Raw genomic sequence first — 27,632 nt, 5'->3', positions numbered from 1 at the left:
CATTTAAATAACTTGAGATATATGCAAAAATAAAGTTATTATTTTTATAACGGTGTGTTTACATTCTGTCCAGCTCGTGTGTAAGCCCTTGAAAGCCTCGGTCAAATGACATATGAAATGCCACTTTTATACATAATTTACACTCAAACAAGGCACAAAGCCTTGCCTTTTCATACATCATATCAGGCTCGTCTGCTATCACCTGATAAAGGCAAAACATAAATTATCTTAATTCCATGTTTGTTCAATTCATGTTTTTTCTTGAAAAAGATAATATTGTTAAAAAAAAAGATTTATATTGAAATATACAAGACTTAGTTTCTCATACGATGTTGTTTAACACTTATTCTTGTTATAGTATAAATGCATGTGCCCATGTGTAATGGAATATGGAGAGCGTTAAAAAAATGTTGACTACATTGTGTGTTTGTGTCAATCTAGCAATTCAAGATGAAGTCTTTTGACTCGTTTTACATATGTATATTTATACATATTTTACGAACTTGTGTTCATGATGATAATTTAGACTCCGAATATGCCTTTTCTTCAATATAACTTAAAGAGGATGTTTGTAAAATCTTTATTAAACAGCTATGTTTATATAATGACTCGCGCCATGAGAAAACCTGCCTTAATGACACCTACGACGTCATATGTAAAACGTCATTTTCATAACGTCATCAATTTCAAAGAAAAGTTGACTTGTATTAATGTGTGAGAACTGAGAATTTTGTTCACGCGTGTGTTTGATTTCGTTTTGAATCTTACAAGATACAGAATGGATGCCAAACTTGAGGTAAGAACCTTAATACTTTGTGGATTTATTTTACAATATCTTTTTTTAGATCGTCATTGAAAAAATTCAAATGTACATTGTACGTGTTTTTTAAATATTTTTTGTGTGACACGTGTAACAATAAGGAACTAAGTGAATGTGGTCATCCTTGCATGAGCATATCGACAATATTGTCCGACCAGCTTGCTTCGCTAAGAAGCTTCAGGTACGCTCACCTAAAATCATCGACCTCTATATAAATTATGTATATAATTTAATTCTGAAAAGCACATCAGCATATAATATTCAGGGATACCGCTTTTGTAACCAAAATGTTATTTAGTCGCAAGAGTTACCAGCAGTTTCTGAAGGGTCTCATATAAGTACGTAAAAATGATATTCGTCGTCGCTTTTTTTTTGGGGGGGGGGGGGGGGGGGGGGGCGGTGCGTATTGAATTATTGTACGTACATTTGAATAAACGTCTCATATACGATCCCTTTGAATGGGACGACTATGTGGGGATGGGTCCAGATCAGAAGTCTGCGTGTTCAAATCACGTCAGGGTCACATAAGGCTTGCAGTGTGTTTTTCTTCGTGGTCTTTGATTCGAATCTGGGGTCATAATTTGCGGTTATGTTACATGTGTTTGAAGTCTTTAAAAAATAACCCAACACATACATGCGAGTCGTGCTCTGAGAAAACTGGGCATAAGACATGTGCGTAAAGTGTCGATCCAGATTAGCCTGTGCAGTCCGCACAGGCTAATCATGGACGATACTTTCCGCATAAATTGGATTTTTGCTAAGAAGAGACTTCATTATAACGAAAAATGTCATAAAAGCGAAAAGTGTCGTCCCCGATTAGTCTGTGCGGACTGCGCAGACTAATCTAGGACGACACTTTACGCACAAGCATTATGTCCAGGTTTCTCAGAAGGCGACTCATATTTATAATGTTCTCCGCGTGGTTTTTGTAATAACGATCGAGAACTATGGGATTATTTTTTTAATTTCCATATGAACATATTGACATTATTGTTCGACCAAAAGGCGTCGGACGCACAGTTTGCTTATTGTGTTTGATGTAATGGTAGATAATATAATAGCATCAATCTTTATTCAACGGAATAGTTCCGGTGACATGATAAATAATTTAAATAACAAGCTTACAAAATCGAAGCCTAAACAATGTGTAGCTTTTCAACGGATCGTTTTGCATAAAAGAGGATGTTTGAAAGTGTCTGTACTTAATATTTAATAACCGCTTTCATGTTTATATGCAGCTTAAGCCGTGTTTGAATACAACATTTTAATTTGAAAGATTTGACAAAATAAGACAAAAATTAAATATTTTATAAAATTACCTTCTGCTGCATTATTGTTTGAACAGTAGCGATTTTATGATCTCCTCCGTAGTTATCAAAAAGGATTAAACTGATCTTGCAGCAGTGAATTGTTAAGAATATTAAATCACGCATGATTAAGGCGTTGGTATTACGTATTGAAAGTGGCTACGTTTATTTCACATGTTATTGTAATTACGGCTTGAATTGATTTGCGAGGTGGGTTTTGAATGGCCATGGACTGCAAGGCTGTGCATGCAATTATGAGATAAAAATCGTAATGGCTACGGGGAATATTAAAGAAAGTACCGTAAGTGTTTCATTTGTTTTTCAATGTATGTTTTATACTCATTTGTTTGTATTTGTCATATTAATTGATTTCGTCTGTCTGTTTTCAACGACATGAATAGTACTTATGATTTGATAATCAACGAATTTAACAAAAAAATAAAACATTTGTTTATTTAAATAAGATATGCGTAGAAAACCTTTCGAATCTGAATTATTAGTGTGTAGGATACAGATAAAAAAGAACGCGATTTTGTTTATTCTCCCATAACACTATTAACAATATTTATATATATATATATATATATATATATATATATATATATATATATATATATATATATATATATATATATATATATATATATATATATGACGCTTAAGACTCGTTTGGATTAGATGAATTTATATCATATATCACGCACCATTATGTATCCATTCATAGGAATAACCAACAAAAAAGTACGAAAGCTTTGAATACAGAATGAATGCTGTCTTTCTTTATAGGCATAAAACGAAATTAGTATGAGCGATCTGAAGCTTTGTGTTCAAGATTAGACTAAATTTGAAGGATTCATCAAAATGAGAAAAATATTAAATAGTTTGTACACTCAAATTACCGGTTGCTCAATTATTTTTCTGAACAGAAGTGGTTTACTATCTCCTAAGTAGTAAGTAAATAGGATTGAATAGTTCCTGCACCAGTGAATTGTAGGATTATTAAATCAAGCGTGTTTAATGTGTAAGTATTATGTGAAGTGCATATCGATAATCGGAATGGCTACAGCGGATATTAATTAAGAACATAATTGTAAGTGTGTTTTGTTCTATATAATGTTGTATACTCAGTTGTATATATGCGTTTTAATCGTTGAATCATTTATATTGTACTCCTTATAAAATAAGATAAATAATACTGATGACAATTTTGTAACAATTTGATACAATGTTCTAAAAGAAAAATACTTAACAAATATGCACAATATACACTGCAACGAATTCACGTACTATTTTAAATGTCATATAAACGTTGGTGGCCAACGAAACTATCACGGGGGACGGGACACATCGAAGTCATAGTAGTATGTTCTGTGTTAATAGTAACTGGTCTTGTGACCTCCACTTGTCATTATTAAAATATTAAAATACTTTCATGGGAAGGAAAAGTGGTGTATCTATTTGTTAAGAAGGTGTGAACTGCGTTTTATGTCAAACATATTCGTCATACATCGCGCTGTTTCAGATACAGCAGTATGTGAAAATGAAAAAAAAACGTAATTGGATGAATGATTATTTTATTAAAATGAATATTTAAGACCGATTCATCATAAAATTAATATTCAAAACTGACGTGTTTAATTCACGCGTCGATTTTACTTCATTTTTTTATAAAACTGTTTAATGATTTATTCATCAAATCAAACGCCACACGTTGTTCACATTAAATTGACGGATTTTTATAAAACTTTTGGAAATACAAATATGAGTATAAAAACGAACAAAAACGAATAATGTGCTGTTTTTTAAGTTACTTAAGATACATAAACTAGTCCTAGCATAACGGGTCTAGTCGCGGAAATAGGAGGGTATCCATCGCCTGCGGTAAACATTTATTCATTTCACCTAGAATACTTTTATGTATAACAGTACACGTTACATCAATTATATACTTATATATTGTGTGAGACTAAATCAATAGTATGTATGCTAGATAATACCTTGTCGAATGTTATTAATTTTTCCACTGTCCTTTCTGACTTGTCATGTGTTTGTGTTTTAAAGACCATAACTTCGTCGACGCATGGTTCATTTTAAAAGTGGGCGGATAATCACAGCAGCATCGTAGTGTTATCTCTGAAAAAAAAATGTTATGCTAAAGATAACATTGATGAGATTGGAACACAAATCTGAAGTCGGACCAGGGATTTAATATTTACCACGTTGCGCCTCGATCAGTGGTAATGAACTGATAATACATAATAATTAAGCCGACTGGAAATATGTGTCTTATAAACTGAATAGCAACCAAGTTATTCTGTAGAGTATAATTAAATGCCTCCATCAGCACATCATTGCATATTGGAAATGTCAATCGAAGGATTTCCTTCTAAATACAGACAGTAATTAAAACAATCCATAATATATAGTGTTACCGAGAAGTGCTACTAGTATAAGACGTCTGCGCATAATTAAACCACATGCTAAGATATTACTTCTACACTATGTTACACATGCCAAACACCAGTGAATTTCCTGCGTGGCATATTAAGATGCAAATGTAAGTTATAGTTACAACGATTTATTGACGAAAGCTGGAAAACAAGATACAAACAATACCCAAATATAGTTTCTCTATTCCAGCCTGCAGTGGGATTCACTCCTATGAAAAAACTCACTTTATAACGCTAAATCGACCATTAATCATAGTGTGCGACCCTGTGCGTGCGTATGGATGATGTCGTTTGTTTTTGTTGTATTTTTGACAATATTTTACTGGTCATGTACGTAATTCCGGCCACTTTTGGGACTATTTAAGAAAAATCTTTAGTGTTAGGCAACTGGTTGAAACTAAACTTCACATATATAATCCTGGGTTCAAAACTCACCTAGCATGAAAATTTAAATAGAATTAGATCGGTGAATGTTACTTAATGAACAGAAAATGATGACATGTAAACTATCCATTTTCGTAGGTTAAATGTACCTAAAAAATCGGCCACTTTTCGGTTTGATCTGCAGATAAAATTACAAAGCAATATCTTTTGACAAATGTCCTCAATTTCAGAGTATTAATCAATGTTTATACTATTAATATTTTTGACTTGAAATTTAAAATAAATGCGAAATTATTACACCATTTACTCCCCCTACCTATTTTAATAAATATAAACAATGGGGAAACTGCTATTTCATTAAAAAATATTTGTTTTTAATGTGTTTAATAAATTTTTTCAAACATAGCTAAAAAAGTAAACACATTTTGTTTGAAAAGTTGACTTCAGTGTTGATTATTAGTAAACGCTTATATATAATATTTAAACATGTAATCTAGCAATATTCTTATAAAGGGAGGTAATTCATATATTAAAAATTTATATTTAGCTTCTAATTTGTATGTTTTGAATATAAGTTTTTGTACAATAAATTGGTAAAACTTGGATTAAAGTTTATTAGATAAAATAAAAATAATTTTATCAAATATATTTGTTTCTTATATGATTATAATTGTTGCAACATATGATGTCATCACTTTCCCCATGAGCCAAATATTTCCTGCTATATTTGTGACATTTTAACACAAAAGTTTACGGTGATATGGTTCTTACATTTGCAAAATATTGCGAGTGGGGATGGTTTTCATGTTGATTTTTCTAAATAAAAACAAAATATGTGCGTCAAGATCATGAAAATGATTTTACACAGGTGGCCGATTTTTTACGTACAGGCCGGAATTACGTACATGACCAGTACACCTTTTGATAGTCGATAACCAACATTAAAGGGAATTCTATATAAAAGTGAGGCGTTGTTTTATCCCATTAACACGCTTATCGTACATGCCACATATAATTGTTGATATGTAGTATTATAATACATACCGTACTATATAAAGTAACACATTTGTACAATGTTTCATGCCATTATCAACCATTGCGGGGTCATTATAAATAATCCCTCGGCCGTTATGCTTCCCGCGGGCCGGTAATCATTGCCCGGCCCTGCTCAGCCTTGTATTATCCTCTAAGTATCAGGAAAGATCCATCGACTCTGTGACGCAACGGTAGCGCGTATGACTCCAGATCAGAAGGTTGCGTGTTCGAGTCACGTCAGGGTCATACTTTTGCTATTTTTGGAATGTTACGTTTTTCACGAGCTAAGCGACATAATGAATTGCATAATTTTAACGATCGGAACCAGAAACATATAGTGATGAGCAATGTCATTTATTCTGTAATTCATGTATGTATTCCTTCATCCTTCCTATATTTATCTAAATTTATCATATTTACCTCCTGCTATAATTGACTATCAAATAAATAAATGTAAATAATTGAACAAAAATACAAATAAAATGATGCCCTAAAACCGTATCATACCTATTGACGGTGACAATAAAGTCCACGGCGGAACAAAAAATAAAGAATTATTATTAATTAGATAAAAACATAAATAAAACACTTTTACCCATTTATTCCTAGCGTCTAAAAAAAGGCCTTGGCAAACAGCGGAGACCCAGATGAGACGCCGCATGATGATTAACTATACAATATTGAACCATTTACACGATGACATTAATATTTTAATCATATATAGCGTATGATAGTCCACTTTATATGAGTAAAATATTTAAAGGTTACACGTGTGCAAAACTACTTTTTTTGGAAAAGGACCGGGGTCTGAGTAAGACACTCAAACTAGATTTTAAATTATGTACGTACATGGCCTGGAATATGTTTTTAATTCAGAAATGCCTATGATATATTTTGCATATAGAAATGAAATCTAAACCTCGGTAAGAAGTGCATATTATTGTGGCTATAAACGATTCCGTATTTTTTATTGAAATCAGCTTGCGAAAATGAATTGATCTTAGATTCGCAAAAATATAAACACACATTTAGTAATTACTTTAAGAACGAGATAACAAACAATAATATATTCAATTTACATTCGTTTCGTTTAAAATCGTGCACATTCATATGTGCTTGTTCGGAGAGGAATATTGTTTTATATTTTAACGAATACATTACTATTAGAAACGGTATGTGCCAGTATCCGTTCCGATTCGTATAAAGCGTTGGATATTGAGTGGAAATACATGTAATTACAAGAACATCGAACAAATGGAAACTCAAAAACAGGTAATATAATAGTATTATTAATACTTATTTTAATGCAAGTAAAACGATTTGTCAATTCACCTATGTAGACACGTTCAATAAAATACATATAATAACAAAAGTTAAACGTTTCGTTGTCAAACTTCAACATTATTTTTAACAAGCAGGTGGTATACTATAAAGTAATCATAAGCGCACATAGATTCAAAAGTATGTGAAACTTATCAGGAACTTGTTTGTGCAACTGTTAAGGTCAACCAAAGGAAACTAAGGGAAAGCACTGTGATGGCTTAGACAGTTTAGACTGGAAAGAGTTGTGGCAAACATCTTAAGTTTCCATGTTTTACCCTTAAATATAGCTACCATGACGATAAACCAAATCACTGTGACTACATTTCGGACATAAAATGAAATAGCATTTTCAGAAGACTTTTCAGTAGCCTTGGTTGATTTTATTTATGTATGTTTTGTTTTGTTTCAAATGAAATATTTCAAAAATATATTCTAAACGAGAGAAGCGTTGTAAGAAGATAATAAACCGCTTTCAATTTATAAACAGTTATATGGTGAATAGCAGAATAACTTATACGAAGTTATGGAAGGCCTTGACTGTCTTATTATACTAACACTTGTGATATTATGTCAATCTGACTGTGCATTAATGCCTGTAACCATTATATATATGCATAATCACAATATATAAATACATAATTCAAATATATACTTATAAAGCATAAATATATAAAGATATAATTTTCTTATATATAGATAATGTACCAATAACCGTTAAACTTATCGCTATGAATTACATGCTTGCATATCGTAGGTCGCTGTCAAAAGTCCTGAATTAATCTATTAATGTATTGAATTATCCGAAGAATCAACATAAATAACTTTTTTAAAGGAGACAAGCGTCTGTCTGTAATCCGGCCGTCAAAAAAAATTAAATTCATATGAATTTTTGCTTAAAATTCGAATACTATCGTTAAAAGTAAATGAGAATACATTTATGTTCGTGTGGAGCGAAGATTAAACGCGCTATGAAGCTTCAGATACGCTCACCTAAAATCATCGACCTATATATGTATATAATTTAATTGTGAAAAGAACATCTGCATACAATATTCACTGATACCGATTTTGTGACTTTGTAAGCAAAATGTTATTTAGTCGCAAGAGTTGCCAGCATTGTTTCTAAATGGTCTCATATACGTACGTTAAAAAGGTATTCGTCATCGCTTTTTGGGGCGTTTCGGATTAGTGTACGTGCAATTGAATCAACGTCTTATAAACGATCATTTTGAACGGGGCGACTCTGTGAGTCTAAGTCCAGATCAGAAGTTTGCGGGTTCGAATCACGTCAGGGTCACACAGGGCTTGCAGTATGTTTTTTGTCGTGGTCTTGTATGCCACTATGTTTCAATAGTTGTATGGGAATGTGCGTTTTGTATAGGAATTTAGCAAATATTTCAATTTGATTCAAATTTGGGGTCATAATTTGCGGTATTTGTTACCTATGTTTTAATTGTTTAAACAAAATAACCCAACACATACATATTTATTTTGTTCTCAGCGTGTTTTTTTGTGATAACGATCGAGAACTATGGGATTGTTTTTATTCCCACATGAACATATTTACATTATTGTTCGACCCAATGGCGTCGGACGCACAGTTTGCTGATTGTGTTTGATTTAATGGTAGATAATATAATAGTTAACCTTTATTCAACGGAATAGTTCCGTTGACATTGTAAATAATTTAAATAACAAGCTTACAAAATCGAAGCCTAAACAATGTGTTGCTTTTCAACGGATCGGTTTGCATAAAAGAGGATGTTTGAAAGTGTCTGTACTTAATATTTAATAACCGCTTTCATGTTTATATGCAGCCTAAGCCGTTTTGAATACAACATTTTAATTTGAAGGATTCGACAAAATAAGACGAAGATTAAATATTTTATAAAATTACCTGCTGCTAAATTATTGTTTGAACAGTAGCGATTTTATGATCTCTTCCGTAGTTAATATCAAAAAGGATAAAACTGCTCTTTTGCACCAGTGAATGGTGAGAATATTAAATCGCGCATGATTAAGGCGTTGTTATTACATATTGGAAGTGGCAACGTTTATTTCACATGTTATTGTAATTACGGTTTGAATTTATTTGCGTGGTGAGTTTTGAATGGCCATGGACTGCAAGGCTGTGCGTGCAATTATGAGCCAAAATTCGTAATGGCTACGGTGAATATTAAAGACATTATCGTAAGTGTTGATTTCGTTTTTCAATGAACATGTATGTTTGTACTCATTTGTTTGTATTGGTTACATTTATTGATTTGGTCTGTCTGTTTTCAACGATATAAATACTAATAATGATTCGATAATCAACGAATTTAACAAAAAATTAAACACGTGTTTCTTTAAATTAGACATGCTTAGTAAAACTTTCGAATCTGAAATTATTTGTGTCGCTTTCTTGTATGATTGTGTAGGATACAGATAAAAACAATTTTGTTTATTCTCGCATTACCCAATTGACAATATTGTTCGACCAGCTTGCACCGGGCTCAGAATTGGTCTTTCGATTGTGTCTGATTTCGGGAAGAGAATATAAAGGAATTATCCATTATTTAACAGCAATATTACCTTAAAATCAATCATTTTTCATAAACAGATTATAAATCGAAGCCGCAATAAGGTCTATATGACGCTTAAGACGCATTTGGATCAGATGAGTTTATATCATATTTCACGCACATATGTAATTATGTATGCAGCGGATATTAAAGACATAACTGTAAGTGGGGTTTGCTCTATTACTTGCTGTATATTAAGTTGTATATCTGCGTTATGTTCGTTTAATAATTCAAATTGTTTCCCTGCTAAAATAAGATAAATAATATTGATGGCAACTTTGCAACAATTTGATACAGTGTTCTAAAAGAAAATACTTAAAGGGACCGTCAACCGGCGGTCCGCGATTGACGAAGAAAGAAAAGTTCTAAAATACCGCATTTTTTACAATTATTAGTTTATATTGATTAAAATATCAAGACTGGTATATAACATTACTTGAAAAAAGTTAATATTTTCAGTATAATCGGTAATACAATTTTGCGATGTACTTTCGATAGGTGACATAACGATATACACGCTATAAATAACGCAAGTAGGTTGGTCATTATATATATATAATGTATACAGTTCACTACGCATCCACAATTCGCATTCCTGGATTTACAACGTGACGATGATGATAAATCTACTAGCGTTATTTATAGTTAACTGGTAGCTATCTGGTTCCTGTACCCAGTAAAATTTATTGTATTACCGAATATACTGAAAATATAAAAACTTAACAACTTTTTTTCAAGTAATGTAATATACCAGTCGTGATATTTTAATCAATATACATTAATAATAGTACAAAAAATACGGTATTTTTAAACTTGTCTTTTTTCTTCAATTGCGGTTGACGGTCCCAATGCACAATTAACATTGCAACTAATTTAGGTACACTTGTAAATTCCATATAAACGTTGGTGGCAAACGAAGTATCACGCAGGCGTCCCACGTCGTAGCCATGGTAGAACATAGTTTTTTCTGTGTTAATAGTAACTGGTATTTTGACCTCAACATGTCATAATTAAAATATTAAAATTCTTTCATTGGAAGGAAAACCAAAGTGGTTTATCTATTTGGCGAAGAAGGTGTGAGCTGCGTTTTATGTCAAATATATTCGTCAGATATCACGCTGCTCCAGATAAAACAGTATTAAATTAAAAAAAAACACATTTGAAGCATGATGAACTTTAGGAAACAGTGATACAATATTGAAATATATTTGTTGCTTAAAGTGATATTTTTTTTAATACTTTGTTCAAAGTGTGTTGTGTTTTTTTTTATTTTAGATGTTTATATACCGTAACCTCTCGAACTTATTCGTTGTACATATTTTTGAGCGCCGTGAAGAACACCGCCTTGGTGATTATTTTACCTAAATGCATATTTAAGACCGATTCAGCATAAAATAATACTCAAAACTGACGTGTGTAATTGACGCGTCTGTTACTGAATACATTTAATGTTTAATGGTTTATTCGTCAGATCGAAAGCCACATGTTGTTCACAATAAATTGACCATCGCATCCCTATACAACTTTCTGGCCATACAGACGAGCATAAAACACGATCAAAAACGAATCATATGCTGATTTGTTTTATAAGTTACTAAATATACATAGACGGGTCCTAGTCGGGGAAAAAGAATGGCACCCATCGCCTGCGGAAAACATTCTTTCATTTCACATAGTTTATAGATATGTTTTTAATAGTTTAATAGTTTATTTCAATTTCACTCTTCATGATACATAATTTGTACATATACATTTAATTAAACAATCATGAAACCCTTTATAATAGAAATATGAGAGACTCATAAGTTAACATTCTTAGTGTATTAGACGTACATTACTATATTGGCAAAGCAGAACAGATAATGGAAGAGATATGCAGTATAAAATACTTTATTTTTATGTTTTACAGTACACGTTACGTAAAATATATCCTAATATATCGTGTGAGACTAAATCAATAGTATGTATGCTAGCTAATACCCTTGTCGAATGTTATTAATTCCTTCACTTTCCTTTAGTTTGTGACTTGTCGTGTGTTTGTGTTTTAAAGACCGTTAATTACATCGTCGCATGATTCATGAGATCGGAACACATAAACGTCTTATCTAAAGTAAGACAAGATATCTAATTTGAACACCGTTGCGCCTCAGTATCGCGAGGCTATTCACTGATTATACATAATACACAAGCTTACTGGAAATATTTGTCTTATTAACTGAATAACAACCCCGTTATTATGTAGTTTATACGAAATGCCTTCATCAATATCATAGTTGCATATTGGAAATGTCTATCGAAGGATTTCCTTCTAAATACAGACAATTATTAAAACAATCAATTATATAAAGTGTTACCGAGAAGTGCTGCTACGACTTATGCGAATAATTTAACCACAAGCTAAGATATAACTACGACACAATGCTACACATGTGGCATATAACGATGTAAGATGTACAGTAATAACGATTTACAGACGAAAGCTTGAAGACGAAAATACAAAAAATACCCAAATATAGTTTCTCTACTCCATCATCTAGTGGGATTTACTCCTGTGAAAAAAACTCACTTTATACCACTAGATCAACCTAAAGCGTGCGTATTGTTTATGTCTGTTGCTTTTGTTGTATTTTTTTACAATATTTTACACTTTTTATCGTCGATTTCCCCTATTAAATGGCATTTGATATAAAAGTGTTGCGTTGTCTAATCCCATTTACACTCTTATCGTACATGGCAAATATCATTGTTGATATGTAGTATTGTATCAGGTTCCATCGACTCTGTGGCGGTAGCGCGTCTGACTCCAGATCAGAAGGTTGCGTGTTCGAGTCACGTCAGGGTCATACTTTTGCTATTTTTGGAATGTCAAATGTTACGTTTTTCACGAGCTAAGCGACATAAATGAATTGCATAATTGTAACGAACGGAACCAGAAACAAAGTGATGAGCAATGTCATTTATTCTGTGATTCATGTATGTATTCCTTCATCCTTCCTATATTTATCATATCTTCCTTTTGGTATAATCGACTATTAAATTAATAAATGTGAATAATTGAACAAAAATAAAAATTAATTAATGGCTTAAAACCGTATCATACCTATTGACAGTTACAATAAAGTCCACGACGACATAAAAAAATATTATTAATTAGATATAAACATAAATAATACACTTTAATAGCAGAGTTAGTCAACGGACGGGCGGGCGGGGCGATCACAAATGAATGAGTTTTAAATAACTTATATGTACCCTGCATTCAAATTATCTGATCGTCGGTTCAATACTAGGCGCTTTATGATCGCTTGAAAGTAGATTTAACAGTCGATTATTAATGCTGTTAAAGTAATCTTATCGTTTGAACGATATTCGAAACGCTTTGATTCTTTTTGCAAAATGTGTGCTTATCTGGGCAACAGTCAATGATAATGATTGACAAATGAGAGGAATATTGTTATATATTTTAAACGCATTTATTCATATTAGAAACGGAATGTGTCAGTATGCGTTCCGATTCGTATAAAGCGTTGGATATATCGAGTGAAAATACGTATTATTACAAGTACATCGAATAAATGGGAACTCTAGAACAGGTAATGTTATAATATAAATACTTATTTTAATTTAGGTAAAACGATATGTCCAATCACCTATGTCGACACGTTCCATAAAATACATATCCCAACAAAACTTAAACGTTTCGTTGTCGAAACTCAACATTATTTTTAACAAGCAGGTGGTATACTATAAAGCAATCATTAGCGCACATAGATTCAAAAGTAGGTGAAACTTATCGGGAACTTGTTTGTACAACTGTTTAGGTCAACCAAAGGAAACTAAGGGAAATCACTGTGATGGCTTAGACAGTTAAGACTCGAAAGAGTTGTGGCAAACATCTTAAGTTTCCATGTTTTTTACCTTAAATATAGCCAACACGACGATCCATTAACCAAATCACTGTGACTAAATTTCGGACATAAAATGAAATAGTATTTTCAGAAGCCTTGTTAGTAGCCTTGGTTGAATTTATGTATGTACGTTTTGTTTTGTTTTTAATGAAATATTTCAAAAATGTTTTCTAAACGAGAGAAGCATAATAGTAAGATAATAAACCGCTTTCAATTTATAAACAGTTTTCCGTTATTACTATAAGTTTTCGGACAGTCTATGTTTTCGGACACCATACAATTGACGCCATATTGATTGCATACTCGTATCCGATCTTCAATGCAATATTTTTAGAGTGTCTCTAAATTTTAGGAACCCTTTATATTTTGTCTCTAAAATTTCGGACACATGTACTGTTTGAATAGTTTTTATATCTAAATTTTCGGACACGAAAGCATTGATTTTGAAGTGTCCAAAAACTTAGAGTATTTACGGTATTGTGAATCGCAGAAAATCTTACACAAGGTCACTTTAATTGGGAACATGTTGTCAAACGCCAATCAATGCCCTTCTATGGCGTACCACTTGTGTCAAAGCTAAGAAGGTATACATACAAATACTTAAATACGCCCATAATCACAATTTGTTATTACATGCATAATTGCAAACAGACGTACAGATTCGATTAAGCCTGGCATCATAGATTCATTCATACGTATGGAACACCATCACGACCGTCAGATAAAAAAACGTTTACGTGTTGATAACAAACCGTAAATTGAGGTTTATTTTCCATTATGTTATGCTATATTGGCACTTTAGCTCGATAACATATTATGTTTATTGATCACTATATGAGCCGCGTTCTGAGGAAACTGGACTTAATGCACGTGCGTAAAGTGTCGTCCCAGATTAGCCTGTGAAGTCCGCACAGGCTAATGAGGGACGACACTTTCCGCTTAAACTAGATTTTCGGTAAAAAGGGACTTCCTTTAAACGAAAAATACCATTAAAGCGGAAAGTGTCGTCGCTGATTAGCGTGTGCGGATTGCAAAGGCTAATCTGGGACGACACTTTACGCGCATGAATTATGCCCAGTTTTCTCAGAACACGACTCATATGATGTTCATTTTCCATCATAAGATGTAAATTTAACATTAGTCGCGGCTATTTATTATAACATGATCATTTTCAGTCAGTGGGTGCTACTTTAACAATATGCGCAGCTTATGTATTTTAACATGGGGATAATTTTGGGTTATATGATACATAGAGAATACTAGGTTAGCGTTGAATACAGAGAAGTTTATGTTGCGAGGCTTAGAACGCCGGAAGCGCGAGCCTTGGCGAGCGCTTTCGGTGTTCGAGCCGAGCAACATAAACTTCTCTGTATTCAACGCTAATCCTAGTATTCTATTTATCCCATTTGATTTTTTCAACGTGACATTTAACATAAATAGATCTAATAACCTTAACAATAATTTTAATTCAGTCATAAAAGCGCTTAAAATCTGACAAATGTAACCATGCGTTGTGATATACATGTATTTGTTCTGGTACGCAAAATAGTCTTTAAAAAATTCACACACAAACTGTAAAACAAGTAAAAATATCACCATATGCCTACATTCAATTTTACGCAGTATGCGAATTTTAACACATTACGACCGCGAAAAGAAGATTTTACTTTACTATAATTAATTTTATTTTCGAAAAAAATGATCAAAATCCAATATGGCGGCGATTGCTCCTGACAAAATGCTGTCGATGTCAACATACATGTACACCATCGACGACCTAGTTCTGGCTACCATAACTTTAAATGTCGCTTTTTATGATTTTTGACTGGCGCGACTTTGTACAGGTCTGTCAATACTAAATAAACTGTACGCTGAAGTTTCTTTAGCTATGGAAGACCTTGACAATTTTGACGAGTAAACAGACAATTGCAGCGACTGACACTTTATTTGACAAAATACAGGGCAATACGTTTTCCGACTTCGGACGACGAATTTAAGGACGCGCATAACGTGTTTTTATATAATGTTATGGGTATGCCGTGTGTGATCCGATGCATCAATGGCGCCCATGTTAAAATCATTTCCCCAAGAACAGGGAACGACAAAAGTACAAACAAAAATCAAAACACGTAAGAACTAGTATCTTACCTTTAATAATCCTTTAAAATCCATCTAATAATCCATTTAACTCAATAATTGACGATATTGCATCTAGGGTCTTTAATAATTATTTTAGCATAGTTAAATAAATAGAGAATACTAGGTCGGTGCCGAATAAAGCAAAGTTTATTTTGCGAGGCTTAGAAAATCTGAACCACGAGCCTTGGCGAGTGGTTCAGATTTTCGTGCCGAGCAAGATAAACTTTGCTTTATTCGGCACCGACCTTGTATTCGATTTATCCCATCAATTTTCTTAGTCGTAAATTATTTCTTTAAACATAGAATAGGAAAATCGAACTAGACGGAAAATCCCAAAGATATTTTAAGCAAACATTGTTTCATTATTTTAATCGTGTCGAGCCTAATACATTACAAAAAGATCAGTAACCAACCTGTTTTTCGTTTATCATACCTCTACGTCCCCGATTTTTAAGAAATAATGAAAAAAAGACACTAAACAACTGCATCTTTAGCGTGAAACAACATGCATTTTGTCGTATGACGTATTAATAATGACGTCACGAGTACGCGCACTTAATATTTGTAAATAATGTTTATTTGCTTTTTGAGTTGCATTATGTGTAAAAACTATATTACATCTTGGTATCAAATTGTTTGTTTTGTTAAATCTGATTCGATTTTACTAAAAATGATTACTTTATAGTTGATTCCGAGTAATATGAACATTCTTCGCCGCGCGTGACAGCTATATTTCAGCACTGCTGAAATAAAGGTAAATTTATTCCACAGTGGTTTATTTCGACAATGCACGTCTGATGATGGGATAAAGACCCTTATGCCATTCTATCACCTATCACTTTATTCAAATGAGTTTATGAACGCGATAAACTTTCTTCTTCGTCACACGCTACGTCATGTACTCTACATTACTGCTGTTCAAATGAACCGGAGCAGTTTATCTAATAATAGCCGTTGGTAAACTCGGTTGCATTTGCAGATTTCTGCATACAAACATAATTATGTTTAAACTTGCACAATGTTTTATATATCTATGGTAAATGCCCTTATTGTACGAGAAAATAATTTAATATATAAATACACAAAGAATGGAAAACATTCCAGTACACAACAAATAAATGAGTAGAAAATACCCGTGTACAAAATGGGACGTTCCAAATTCCAGTGTGGTGCTATTTTTACCATCTTATACTTTACACAGCTCTATGCCTAACGTGAATTAAATAGGAAAGCAAACATAGCAGATTATTCATGAACTGTGCGATATGTGTATGGCTTGTTGTACATTCTGAATATTTAAGTTAAATGTCAAAAGTATATGCTTTGGTTATAAACAATGCACATTACACGAAATAAGGAAAATGTGATCAATTGACAATTCAGATATGTCGACATACAGTACATCGAGGGCTGAACGGAAAACTGCAGTATCTCCTTCTTAATATAATCTGAGTTACAACAGTCTTCCGTTCACCCCTCGACATGTAGAAAACATGTGAAGTAAGTCGCGTTTATAATAAATCGTCAAAAAAATGGGGAAAATGACGCAATAAGTTTGTCATTTAATGACGCCATCAATCAGCTGATTCATTATACGGATGGCGAAAAATTATGTCATATGACTAGATTTAAAGGTTGAAGGTCGTAAAATTTTGAAGCTTAAGTTTTGTCGACTGTGTTTCTTATGAAAAATCATTCAGCGGTAAAGTAAATATAAATAAAAAAATAACAAAACAAAAATCGTGTAATTTTATATTTTATTTCAACATTTCTTTTGGTGAATATGTTATATATATATATTTCTGCAAAATATGCACATTTTCTTCTAATGGGTGACCTTATAATTCGATCAATGAACCAAACAATATCGACCAAATTTTAGCGCATATCGCATGACGTCATTTAAAAAGTAGTCCGTGCACGCGACAGGTATATTCCACAGTGTTGAATACAAGCAAGTTTATTCCACAACGTGTTATACCGTCAATGTCGCGGTGAAAATGGGATAAATGTAGAAAGTGGACTCATCGTTCTTGTTTAGTAAAAAAAACAATTACTATATTTGCCGACAGGCATACATTTATTTCTATAGGCGAAAATAATGCAGACGCAAACGTGTGTCTGTGAACTCGCCTGGTGGTCACCATAACATACAGGTGGACTGTCCTACGAGTAATACGGCCTCCCTCAAAAAGAATATCTTTCAGTAAAGAAAAAACACAAGAAAATATACATATATTTCAAACCTCGCGCAAACATTCGTGAGTCTATTTATTAATTCGGTAGGAGTGCTGGGACGCACTCTGGGTCCTCAGATAATGCAGCACCAGGCGCGGATGGAAATCACAAACTTCGAAACACACACACCTGTTGGCATATATATGTTAACCTGTTTTGTTTACCGCTCCTTTTGAAACGGTACGGCGTACCTTTTGGTACCACGATTATGCGGTAACTGCTCGATAATATGAAGCAAATTGAGCTCTTTTATCTCAATTATTGATCAAAGACTGAAGTATTCATGCCATTAAAGCTTCATAATAGAATTAGGTATCAATTTAAGTGACAGAAATGTAATACCCTGCCACGTTGAAGCTGGAGAAGAATCAGTATAGAACAGTTGTTACATGCGACTCGTTTGTTTTTCGTGTTAAATATAGTTCATCAATGTCAGCTCTGGATACGTGTATATAACTGTAAAAAAAATTCTGTATAATGGCGATCGTTACACGTCATGGTGCGGTTTTGAGTTTGGAGTCACAGGTAATTCTTGTAAACGTGTTTCGAGAACGTCACTTCCTGATCGGGAGGCAGACGCGCGAATTTGTTATTATTTGTTTTAATATGTATCTCAGAATAGTAAATGGTTATTCGATTCGACCATATTTGCTGTTGTTATATTTTTTTTCTTTCTTTCTTTCTTTCTTTCTTTCTTTCTTTCTGGTTTTCTTTACTTTGCTTCATTTACATCATCGATCATCATCAACACCGCCGTGTTAAACGCGCTACCGTTGGAAAACAGAATCGCGAAACAAAAACAACAAACACTGGTCAGCAAAAATAAAGTCTATAAATGAGACTTTTTGGGAAAACTCGGCTAAATTCCTGTGATTTCCGCTTTTAATGTGCGTTTTTGTTTAATAAGTAAATGTGGAAAGTGTTGTCCCTGATTAGACAGTGCGGACTGCACATGATAATCTAGGACGAGACTGCACGCACATGCATTAAGTCCTGTTTTTTCCAGAACGAAGCTCAATTAAGGATGAAGATGGCGTGTAAATAATTACTATTTATTTTAACCCATTTACGCATAGCGTCTACAAAAAAGCATTGGCAAACAGCGTAGACCCAGATGAGACCCCGCATGATGCGGCGTACAAAAGGTTCTGCGCTGTTTGCTTAAAGGAATTTCTGTAAGAAATATTCTTAATATAGATATAAATATACAAGACATCCCTAATTTTGGAAATAAATTGATCCAATTTAGAAGGGTGGGAGAGTCCACTAGGCATAAATGGGTTAACACGTGATAGTTACACATTAACATGAGATAGTACCGGTAATTTACTCATCAAGTATTTTTTTTATTTTGTAAATGAGCCTTGCCTGTCATGAACTAATTTACGATTGCCTTTTGTTATACCAGTATATTGTATTGTCTTTGAGAGCATTACTCCTTGTTTAAAACTTATGTTGTCTCTGCCTTTCAGAAATACACCAAAGTACATTTTTTCTGCCTAAAATCAACATTTTGGCTAAACGCTTTAGTTTTTTCGCTGCATAAATTATTATTGGTAAAAAATAAGAGCTGGGAGCTTTACAAAATAACGCTTGTATAAGCAGTGAAAAAAAGACACAATAACTTCGACATATACACACAAAAACAAATAGTAAAAAGTATGACCCTGACGTGATTCGAACACGCAACCTTCTGATCTGGAGTCAGACGCGCTACCGTTGCGCCACAGAGTCGGCGACGATAATGCGCCGAATATTGGGATTTGAACTAGTAAAGCTGGTGACATGTTGGTTTAACAGCTGTTAAACCTATTTAAGGTCGATCATGGGTTTGTCAGATTTATTCAACGTTAACGATAATGTTTGATTATTCTTCTAGTATAGTTCGCGTCTTCTTTTTATTTGCTTTAATTTCATCACCATTATAATTGCCGAATTCAACACCAACAACACCATCGACATCATTATGATTTACACAATAATTGAGAGAAAGTAGTAGTAGTGGTGGTGGTGGTGGAGGTTGGTGGTTGGTGGTTGTTGGTGGTGGTTGGTGGTGGTGGTGGCGGCGGCGGCGGTGGCGGTAGTAGTAGTAGTAGTAGTAGTAGTAGTAGTAGTAGTAGTAGTAGTAGTAGTAGTAGTAGTAGTAGTAGTAGAGGTAGTAGTAGTGGTAGTAGTAGTAGTAGTAGTAGTAGTAGTAGTAGTAGTAGTAGTAGTAGTAGTAGTAGTAGTAGTAGTAGTAGTAGTAGTAGTAGTAGAAGTATAGTAGTAGTAGTAGTAGTAGTAGTAGTAGTAGTGGTAGTAGTAGTAGTAGTAGTAGTAGTAGTAGTAGTAGTAGTAGTAGTAGTAGTAGTAGTAGTGGTAGTAGAAAGAGTAGTAGTAGTAGTAGTAGTAGTAGTAGTAGTAGTAGTAGTAGTAGTAGTAGTAGTAGTAGTAGTAGTAGTAGTAGTAGTAGTACTGTTTAATGAGTAGTAATAAAAGAAATAGAAGCAGAAGTAGTAGTTACATAATTAATAGTAGTAGTATTAAAAGAAGTAGTAATACTAGCAGTTATGTAGAAGATTTATAGTTATTGTAAGTGTTTATGTTGCTGTAGTTTATGTGATTTTAAGTAGAAGAAGTAGTAGTATAATGCTTTAAATAGACATACTTGTTAGACGTACTTGCATTATCATACTCTCTGGAAAAGTAGGGTTATCTTGGATTCTTTTTCCATGTTATGGACAACCTTAACCGTTCTTTCTACAGGAAACGAAACAAATGCAAACAAACCTATCAATGGATTGTATATTGTTCATTATCGTTCCGTTTTCGAAATATACAAGTTACATTTTAAGTAATTAGCACCCGTTGTGGATTATTGATCGTATTAAATGTGTGTACATTATTTGAGTTGTTATACAAAGTGTTCACTCTAAATCTCCAGACGCTTTAGAAGGACTTTAAAGCTTTAGGGAGACAATTTATCAGGGTTGTTTTTTTTTCTTGATTTTTTTTCTTAAAAAAAAATGTAGTTACTAAAACGCTCTTCGTAGTTGATTCACCAAAAGTTAATATATCAAATAATTTATTGACACAGCGTTTCAAAAATACGTAAGTCCCTTGAAAGGGACCTTTTCACAGATTTTGGAAGATATTGGAGTTTGTTATTAAATGCTTTATATTGATAAATGTAAACATTGGATCTTAAAAGCTCCAGTAAATATCAAGAATTAAATTATAGAAAGAAAAAAATGTAACCCTCAAGTGGAGCTAGAACCACTGCCCTCTGGGGTAAAATCTACCGCTTAGACCGCTCGGCCATCCGTGCTCATACAATTATTTGTGCATTTTATACTTTAAACAAGATAAGTATTGATGCAAAGCATCAAAGGGCGTCGGGAATTTCAGTGTAAAAGGCACTCAATGAAGTTATATGGAACGATTTTTTTTCTACTGTTAATATTAATATATTGGCCGATTATTTAAATAAACAAAATAGAAAAAGACACTGGTATAACCATTGTCTATGATTTTGTGTTATAACCCCCAAATAACCATTATTTATGATGTTGTGTTATAACCCCAAATAACCATTATCTATGATTTTGTGTTGTAACCCCAAAATTTTTCATAGTTCATTTTATTTACATTGGTTTCCTTTTTTACTGGCATCCGGGTGCAGTTTTCATTAATGGAACAGAACTGTGTAGGTTTTAAAAAATCTGTTTTATCTTGTAAGCGTAATTTCATATTTTTCTCAACTTCAAGGGGAGATGATTCTGAACTTATTCTTACGTTGCTCATTTACGATAGAAGTTGAGTACTCATTGATATGAAAACACTGTAAAAGTTTGAAAAAAAATGAATGAAAACTGTAAATTGCATGAAGAAGCTGCATTTCACAATACTTTGAAATTCAGTAAAGATCATAATAGATGTATTTCTTCGATATTCATCATTTTCAATAGGGTTCGAGTAGTACTGATATAAAACACTTAACAAGTTTGGAAAGATTCAGACGAAAGTTGTGAAATCTTTTAAACAAGTGGAAACTGTTTATTTTGTCAAATTAAATAGATTTTTTTTTTGACTTATTGTCCCGATGTTTCTCATTTTAAATGAGGTAAAAATGCTCATTGATATGAAGACACTGTAAGTTTGGAAAAAATCTGATGAAAAATGTTGACATAATCACCTAACCAAGCAGTTTTTCACTTTTATTTTTAAATTCAAAGAGACATAATTCTGGACTTATGGTCCAATATTGCTCATATAGAGTTTGAGTTGGGTCCTCATTGATAAAAAAAACCTAAGCAAGTTTGGGAACAATCGGATGAAAATTTTGAACTTCGAACAACGATTTTAAAATTTCTCAAATTCTAAGGAAGATAACTATGGACGTAATGGTCGGATAATGCTAAAGGGCCCATACCACCTGGATAGTAATACGTGTCGCGCTTCGCGCTCTATATGTGGTTCTTAAATAAAACTACGAGGAGTGCTTGACTCTAGGGTAACGGGTTGCTGGGACACAGCTCCTCTTTGATAAGCGGCTGCTTCCTTTATCGCAACTCATTGTTACAATCAATAATACGTGTCGCGCTTCGCGCTCTATATGTGGTAGGGATAGTACTTAGGGCCTATGATAGACAACCATAAAAAAACATGGATAATAGATGTGTTGTTTGCATTTATTTAGGGCCCATACCACCTGGATAGTAATACGTGTCGCGCTTCGCGCTCTATATGTGGTTCTTAAATAAAACTACGAGGAGTGCTTGACTCTAGGGTAACGGGTTGCTGGGACACAGCTCCTCTTTGATAAGCGGCTGCTTCCTTTATCGCAACTCATTGTTACAATCAATAATACGTGTCGCGCTTCGCGCTCTATATGTGGTAGGGATAGTACTTAGGGCCTATGATAGACAACCATAAAAAAACATGGATAATAGATGTGTTGTTTGCATTTATTTGTTTATATAAAAACACGTGTAATTTTTTATAAGATATTTAGGTGATGTAAGAAATTTTAATTAACGTTGTCACCACGCGGCATCCATTAATTTTAATAAAAATGTCCAATTGTAGTAAAATTGATTTTAAAATGTCTACATAAAATAAAGCTTTATTATATTTATTAACCTGACCGATAAAAACTGTCAGCCGCCGAACTGTTCCGTTCGTGACGGAACCCGGGATTGAACCGGGTGCCTTTAGATGATTGTTGCGTAAACAACTTCAGTCTAACGCTCTCCCAACTGAGCTATTCCGGCTGACATCATTTATGTACTGCTATTTGGTGAAGTTGTGTATAACAATCGTTATTATATGTATATTAATAAACTAAGACATTGTACGTTTTCGTACCACTACGCCTTCCAATAAACTTGCTTGCGCGATAGGTCGTCAAATATCGTACTACATTGATTCTCCAGTAAATAAACAAATTAGAAAAACCACAAAATAAATATATTTTGATTAATTTTTGTTTTTATACAAAACCAGAAAGTTTCGCGTATTTGCCCAGCCCCTGTGAGTTTTCCCCTGTGATCAGTTGTGGATCAGTTATTAATCAAAACAATTAGCTTTGCATTATTGGCCATAAATGTTGTAATAAATGTAATAGGCACAAATGCAGTACTTATTTACACGAATTTACACAAAAAATCACCACTATGCAAGATATTCTTAAAACAAAAATATATACATTGATCCGTAAAATAACTTCTCCTCCCATAAGCGAAAAAAATGCATTACATACTAGTCGCCGCTCTCCAGAGCGACGCAAATATGCAGTCCTTGTAGTTTCACAAAATATAACGACAACAACAGAACACTCCAGATTATTCAATCGTTTTGTGTTGCAACGCTTCATAATTTCCAGATTTTTAAAGCGTCAAAAGATGCATATAACGGATATTTAAGGAGCATGGTAAACAGAGGATATTTGTTTGATTCGATGGAATATCGATTTTATTTCACGAGAGCTCATATGATATAATATTTTTACGAGTGGTGCAACCTCGAGTGAAAATATATATTTGTTTACTGATATTTCTTTATAAACCACCGGAAAGCATAAAATCAATGCTCAGTATTACTGTTTCCTAACAAATATCAACGAAAATTTGCGAATCTGGAACATTATTTTTTTATCAATTGACCAAAACGTGAAAAGTTTAAAGTGACAACCCGCTTAATTTTCACTTCATTTTCGTACACGTAAAAATATTACCGTATATTAGAAAAAACAAGAACAACAACAATAAAATTAATAAAGGGTTCTCTGAAAAATATAGTCCGACTTTTACCAAATAAAACTCTAAGGGAAGCTCATACTGTTCTATAGTTGTAATGTCCCTCACACGACATTTGATACTGGTTCTAGCCTATGGATTGCATTGGGTCTCAGTATGCCTATAGCCTTATTACAACCGATAATAACGATTTCTGGTAAATTCAAATGAAATTGTATTATGAAATCCCTTTAGAACTTCAAAACAACGACACTAACGCAAGCTATCTTAGTGCGCACGAATTCATGAGCAGACGTGGAGTGAAAGATTGCAAATAATTTATAGACCATTAACAGTTCAAAATACATAAGCTAAGTGGCTTTAAATGCATATGTATTGCAGTTAGAAGTTGTATTTGTTATACATCATAGCTACCTATAGTTTATCGTATTACATTAAAGCGCGATTCCGTATCAACAGGGATAGGTTTAATGAGATCGCGATTATTTGCTAACTACAAACAATGAAAAGCGATATTTCGTTGTTCACATGAAAGTCAACATGTGCATAATAGACAATTTGATTTATCTGACCGTGTTTATAACGTTTCGTATATTTATATATTGATGAGTGTTGGTTGAACTTGTGTCATTCCTTTTGGCCGTAAATCCATGCTAAGCCTCGGACCCGTGTTTGGTTCGGGGATGGAAAAGTGAATAGATCAGATAAAGGACTTTATACATCGGGTTCAATAAGTGAAGTGGTAAATTCAATATCGACTTTATTTTATAAAACATATTAAACACCGAAAGAAAAGAAACGGGGAAAATTGGTTTGCACGTATATTTATAGACAACGATACTAAATAGAGCTAAGTATATGCAATTAGTTCTCAAGTTCCAAAGTGTCGATTCAACACACGAATACATGTAGAATAGTTATGGCAAGAGGACAATCAGTATTGTTAATTGGTTAATTACGGATTTATTGATAACGTTTTCGTGCGGAGGTAATAGATACACGTTAATAGTTACGCATTCAAGACGGCGTTAAAACGACTCTGCAAGACGCTGGTCGCCTATGCATGAGTAATAACTTTATACAAACTTATTTGTTATGTAAACCATGGCTATAAATGCATGTGGTTGAGTTAATAAACAGGATATAATGAAAGTGTGCAGAGTTTACAATGTGTATCCTTTTATAAAGTGTTCTTTGATCTTTACTGGATTATATTCGCAAAAAAACGTTTATTCGGTGTTTTCATTTGAACGAAGTGAAACAAATTGATTTTTACGTGTTTAATGCGCCATTTTCTTCAGAATTTAAACGAAAAGCGGATTATACGAGGAACTATGAGAACTCTATGTATCGCGACAATACGTCAATATCAGACGAAACATCATTAACGTTAACAGTATCTACTTAACGTAATTGTCAGCTCATAACTCGGACCACATACACCTTGTTTCTAGTAACAAAAAAAAAATAAAAAAAATATGCAGTCTCGTATTGCTTCTTTGAAGATGCCGTCCTCGTGGAACGAGTACATCGGCACTGTACTCAGCGACAGCGGCCACGTATCCCGAAGCGCCATCTACGGAATCTCAGACTCTCGGAAGTGGGCGTCGTCAGCCGGATTTGACGTCACGAGCGACGAAGTTAGGTCGCTAGTGGTAGGCTTCATGGATCCCTCGAGACTCTGGAAAGACGGTGTGCATCTTGGTGGCCGGAAGTACACGTGCACGCGCTCTGAAAGTAGTCTGATAGTGGGCAGGGAGAGCGCAGAGGGAAACGGATGTGTCATCTTCCGGTGTTGCAAGTGTCTGGTGATTGGGACGCACGAGGGCGAAGCACATCCGGGAGGCTGCTACAGCGTCGTCACAAAACTGGGGGAGTATCTCAAGGAACATGGTATATGAACTTTGTGAGCATGGTTACAGCGAGTACACAGTGATAGCACGGTAGCATTATATAAAGCTAAAAGTATATTACTTCCAGAGATAAGCAACGTGGTTGCTCCACGTTCTGAAGAACTTGTTAAGAACTTGTGGATATCGTGTAAAGGAGATGGGTATGATATTGTAAATACTTTTAATGTATACGCAATTTGTTATTGGTTCAAAACTCTGTTGTCTGTTACGTTTTATCCAGACGACAAATAAGGACAAAGTTTACAGATTGAAGCTTTTAACGAAAAGTAGCGTCTGAGCAACATATACAATTGTTCAATTATTTTGGTGTACTTAACCCGTTTACAATATTTGTATAACAGTACATCCCATTTGAAATATCCATTTGAAAAAACAAACAAACATGTTTTTTCATTGCTGAACATAAAAATCTGGGTCAATTATTTTATGTTTGAACGGTTTACATATGAAATTGTTATATGGGTAAACATATAGTACCACATATTGCTGAATTAAAAGTTTTGAAATTACATGTATATAGATTTTTAGGGCAAACATATACAATATTTCATACGGAAAATTGTATACTAAATCGTGAAAACCTCCACCATGTGCCTTGACATATTGCTAATTATTATTGATCAGGAAAATGCAAATTGACGACGAAGATGATTAAAAGGGCATATCTACGCCGATAACGGTGTTATATTGTCAACAATAAAATAGGTTTAAGAAGTACTGATTTAATTTTTGCTAAACGCGTTTTTCTCATGTTTATAAAGGTAACATTACATATCAATCTTTATATTAAACAAATGTCTGATGGATTTTAGTTTGGTCGCGGAAAAATCAATTCATGTAGTGCTTACATCATTTTAATAGGATTAAACATATGAGCCAAGCTCTGTGAAAAGGGGGTTTAATGCATGTGCGTAAAGTGTCGTCCTATATTAGCCTGTACAGTCAGCACAGGCTAATCAGGTACGACACTTTCCGCTTTTATGATATTTTTCGTTTACAGAGGGTCTCTTCTTCGCACAAATCCAGTTAAGATGGAAAGTGTCGTCCCTGATTAGCCTATGCACACATGCTAATCTTGGACGACACTTAACGCACATGCATTAAACCCCTTTTTCACAGAGCACGGCTCATTTCTTCTTAAAGTCGTATTGAAGTGCGATCCCTTTGCAAGCGAGAGTTTGAGCGCAAATCTGGAACAGTGTATCGATAACATAGTTTGGCATTGTTGTTATATTTTTTAATAGTGTACAGTGTAATTTCTGCTTGATTACTAGATGTGCGAGAAATAGGAATATGCATTGTTTGAATGTCTATA

General features: G+C 33.6%; 1 protein-coding gene and 1 non-coding gene across 3 annotated transcripts; one reads left to right on the top strand and one right to left on the bottom strand.

Annotated features, from left to right (window-relative positions):
* The first annotated feature begins 691 nt into the window (after positions 1–691).
* LOC127861921 (profilin-1-like) lies at positions 692–26,826 on the top strand. Of its 2 annotated transcripts, none has more exons than XM_052400655.1 (2): positions 692–796; positions 25,910–26,826. In XM_052400655.1, the coding sequence occupies exons 1-2, from the start codon at positions 779–781 to the stop codon at positions 26,303–26,305; spliced, it is 414 nt and encodes a 137-aa protein (XP_052256615.1). In that variant the 5' UTR covers positions 692–778; the 3' UTR covers positions 26,306–26,826. The 2 variants fall into 2 exon arrangements, with proteins under 2 accessions (XP_052256615.1, XP_052256614.1); XM_052400654.1 differs by lacking the exon at positions 692–796 and adding an exon at positions 2,350–2,428.
* On the bottom strand, positions 19,831–19,902 carry Trnaw-cca (transfer RNA tryptophan (anticodon CCA)). The gene has a single exon. It is a non-coding gene; the product is annotated as a tRNA-Trp (tRNA).
* Positions 26,827–27,632: the final 806 nt, after the last annotated feature.

Source organism: Dreissena polymorpha, chromosome 16 (assembly GCF_020536995.1).
Source record: "Dreissena polymorpha isolate Duluth1 chromosome 16, UMN_Dpol_1.0, whole genome shotgun sequence".
NCBI lineage: Eukaryota > Metazoa > Mollusca > Bivalvia > Myida > Dreissenidae > Dreissena > Dreissena polymorpha.
This window is presented reverse-complemented; position numbering and strand designations above follow the sequence as displayed.

Excerpts from the sequence above, each read along its gene's own strand:
- LOC127861921 (XM_052400654.1), top strand. The coding sequence starts at position 2,399 with ATGGCTACGGGGAATATTAAAGAAAGTACC. Across the intron at positions 2,429-25,909 it reads GGAATATTAAAGAAAGTACC|ATGCCGTCCTCGTGGAACGA; the intron begins GTAAGTGTTTCA and ends GCTTCTTTGAAG.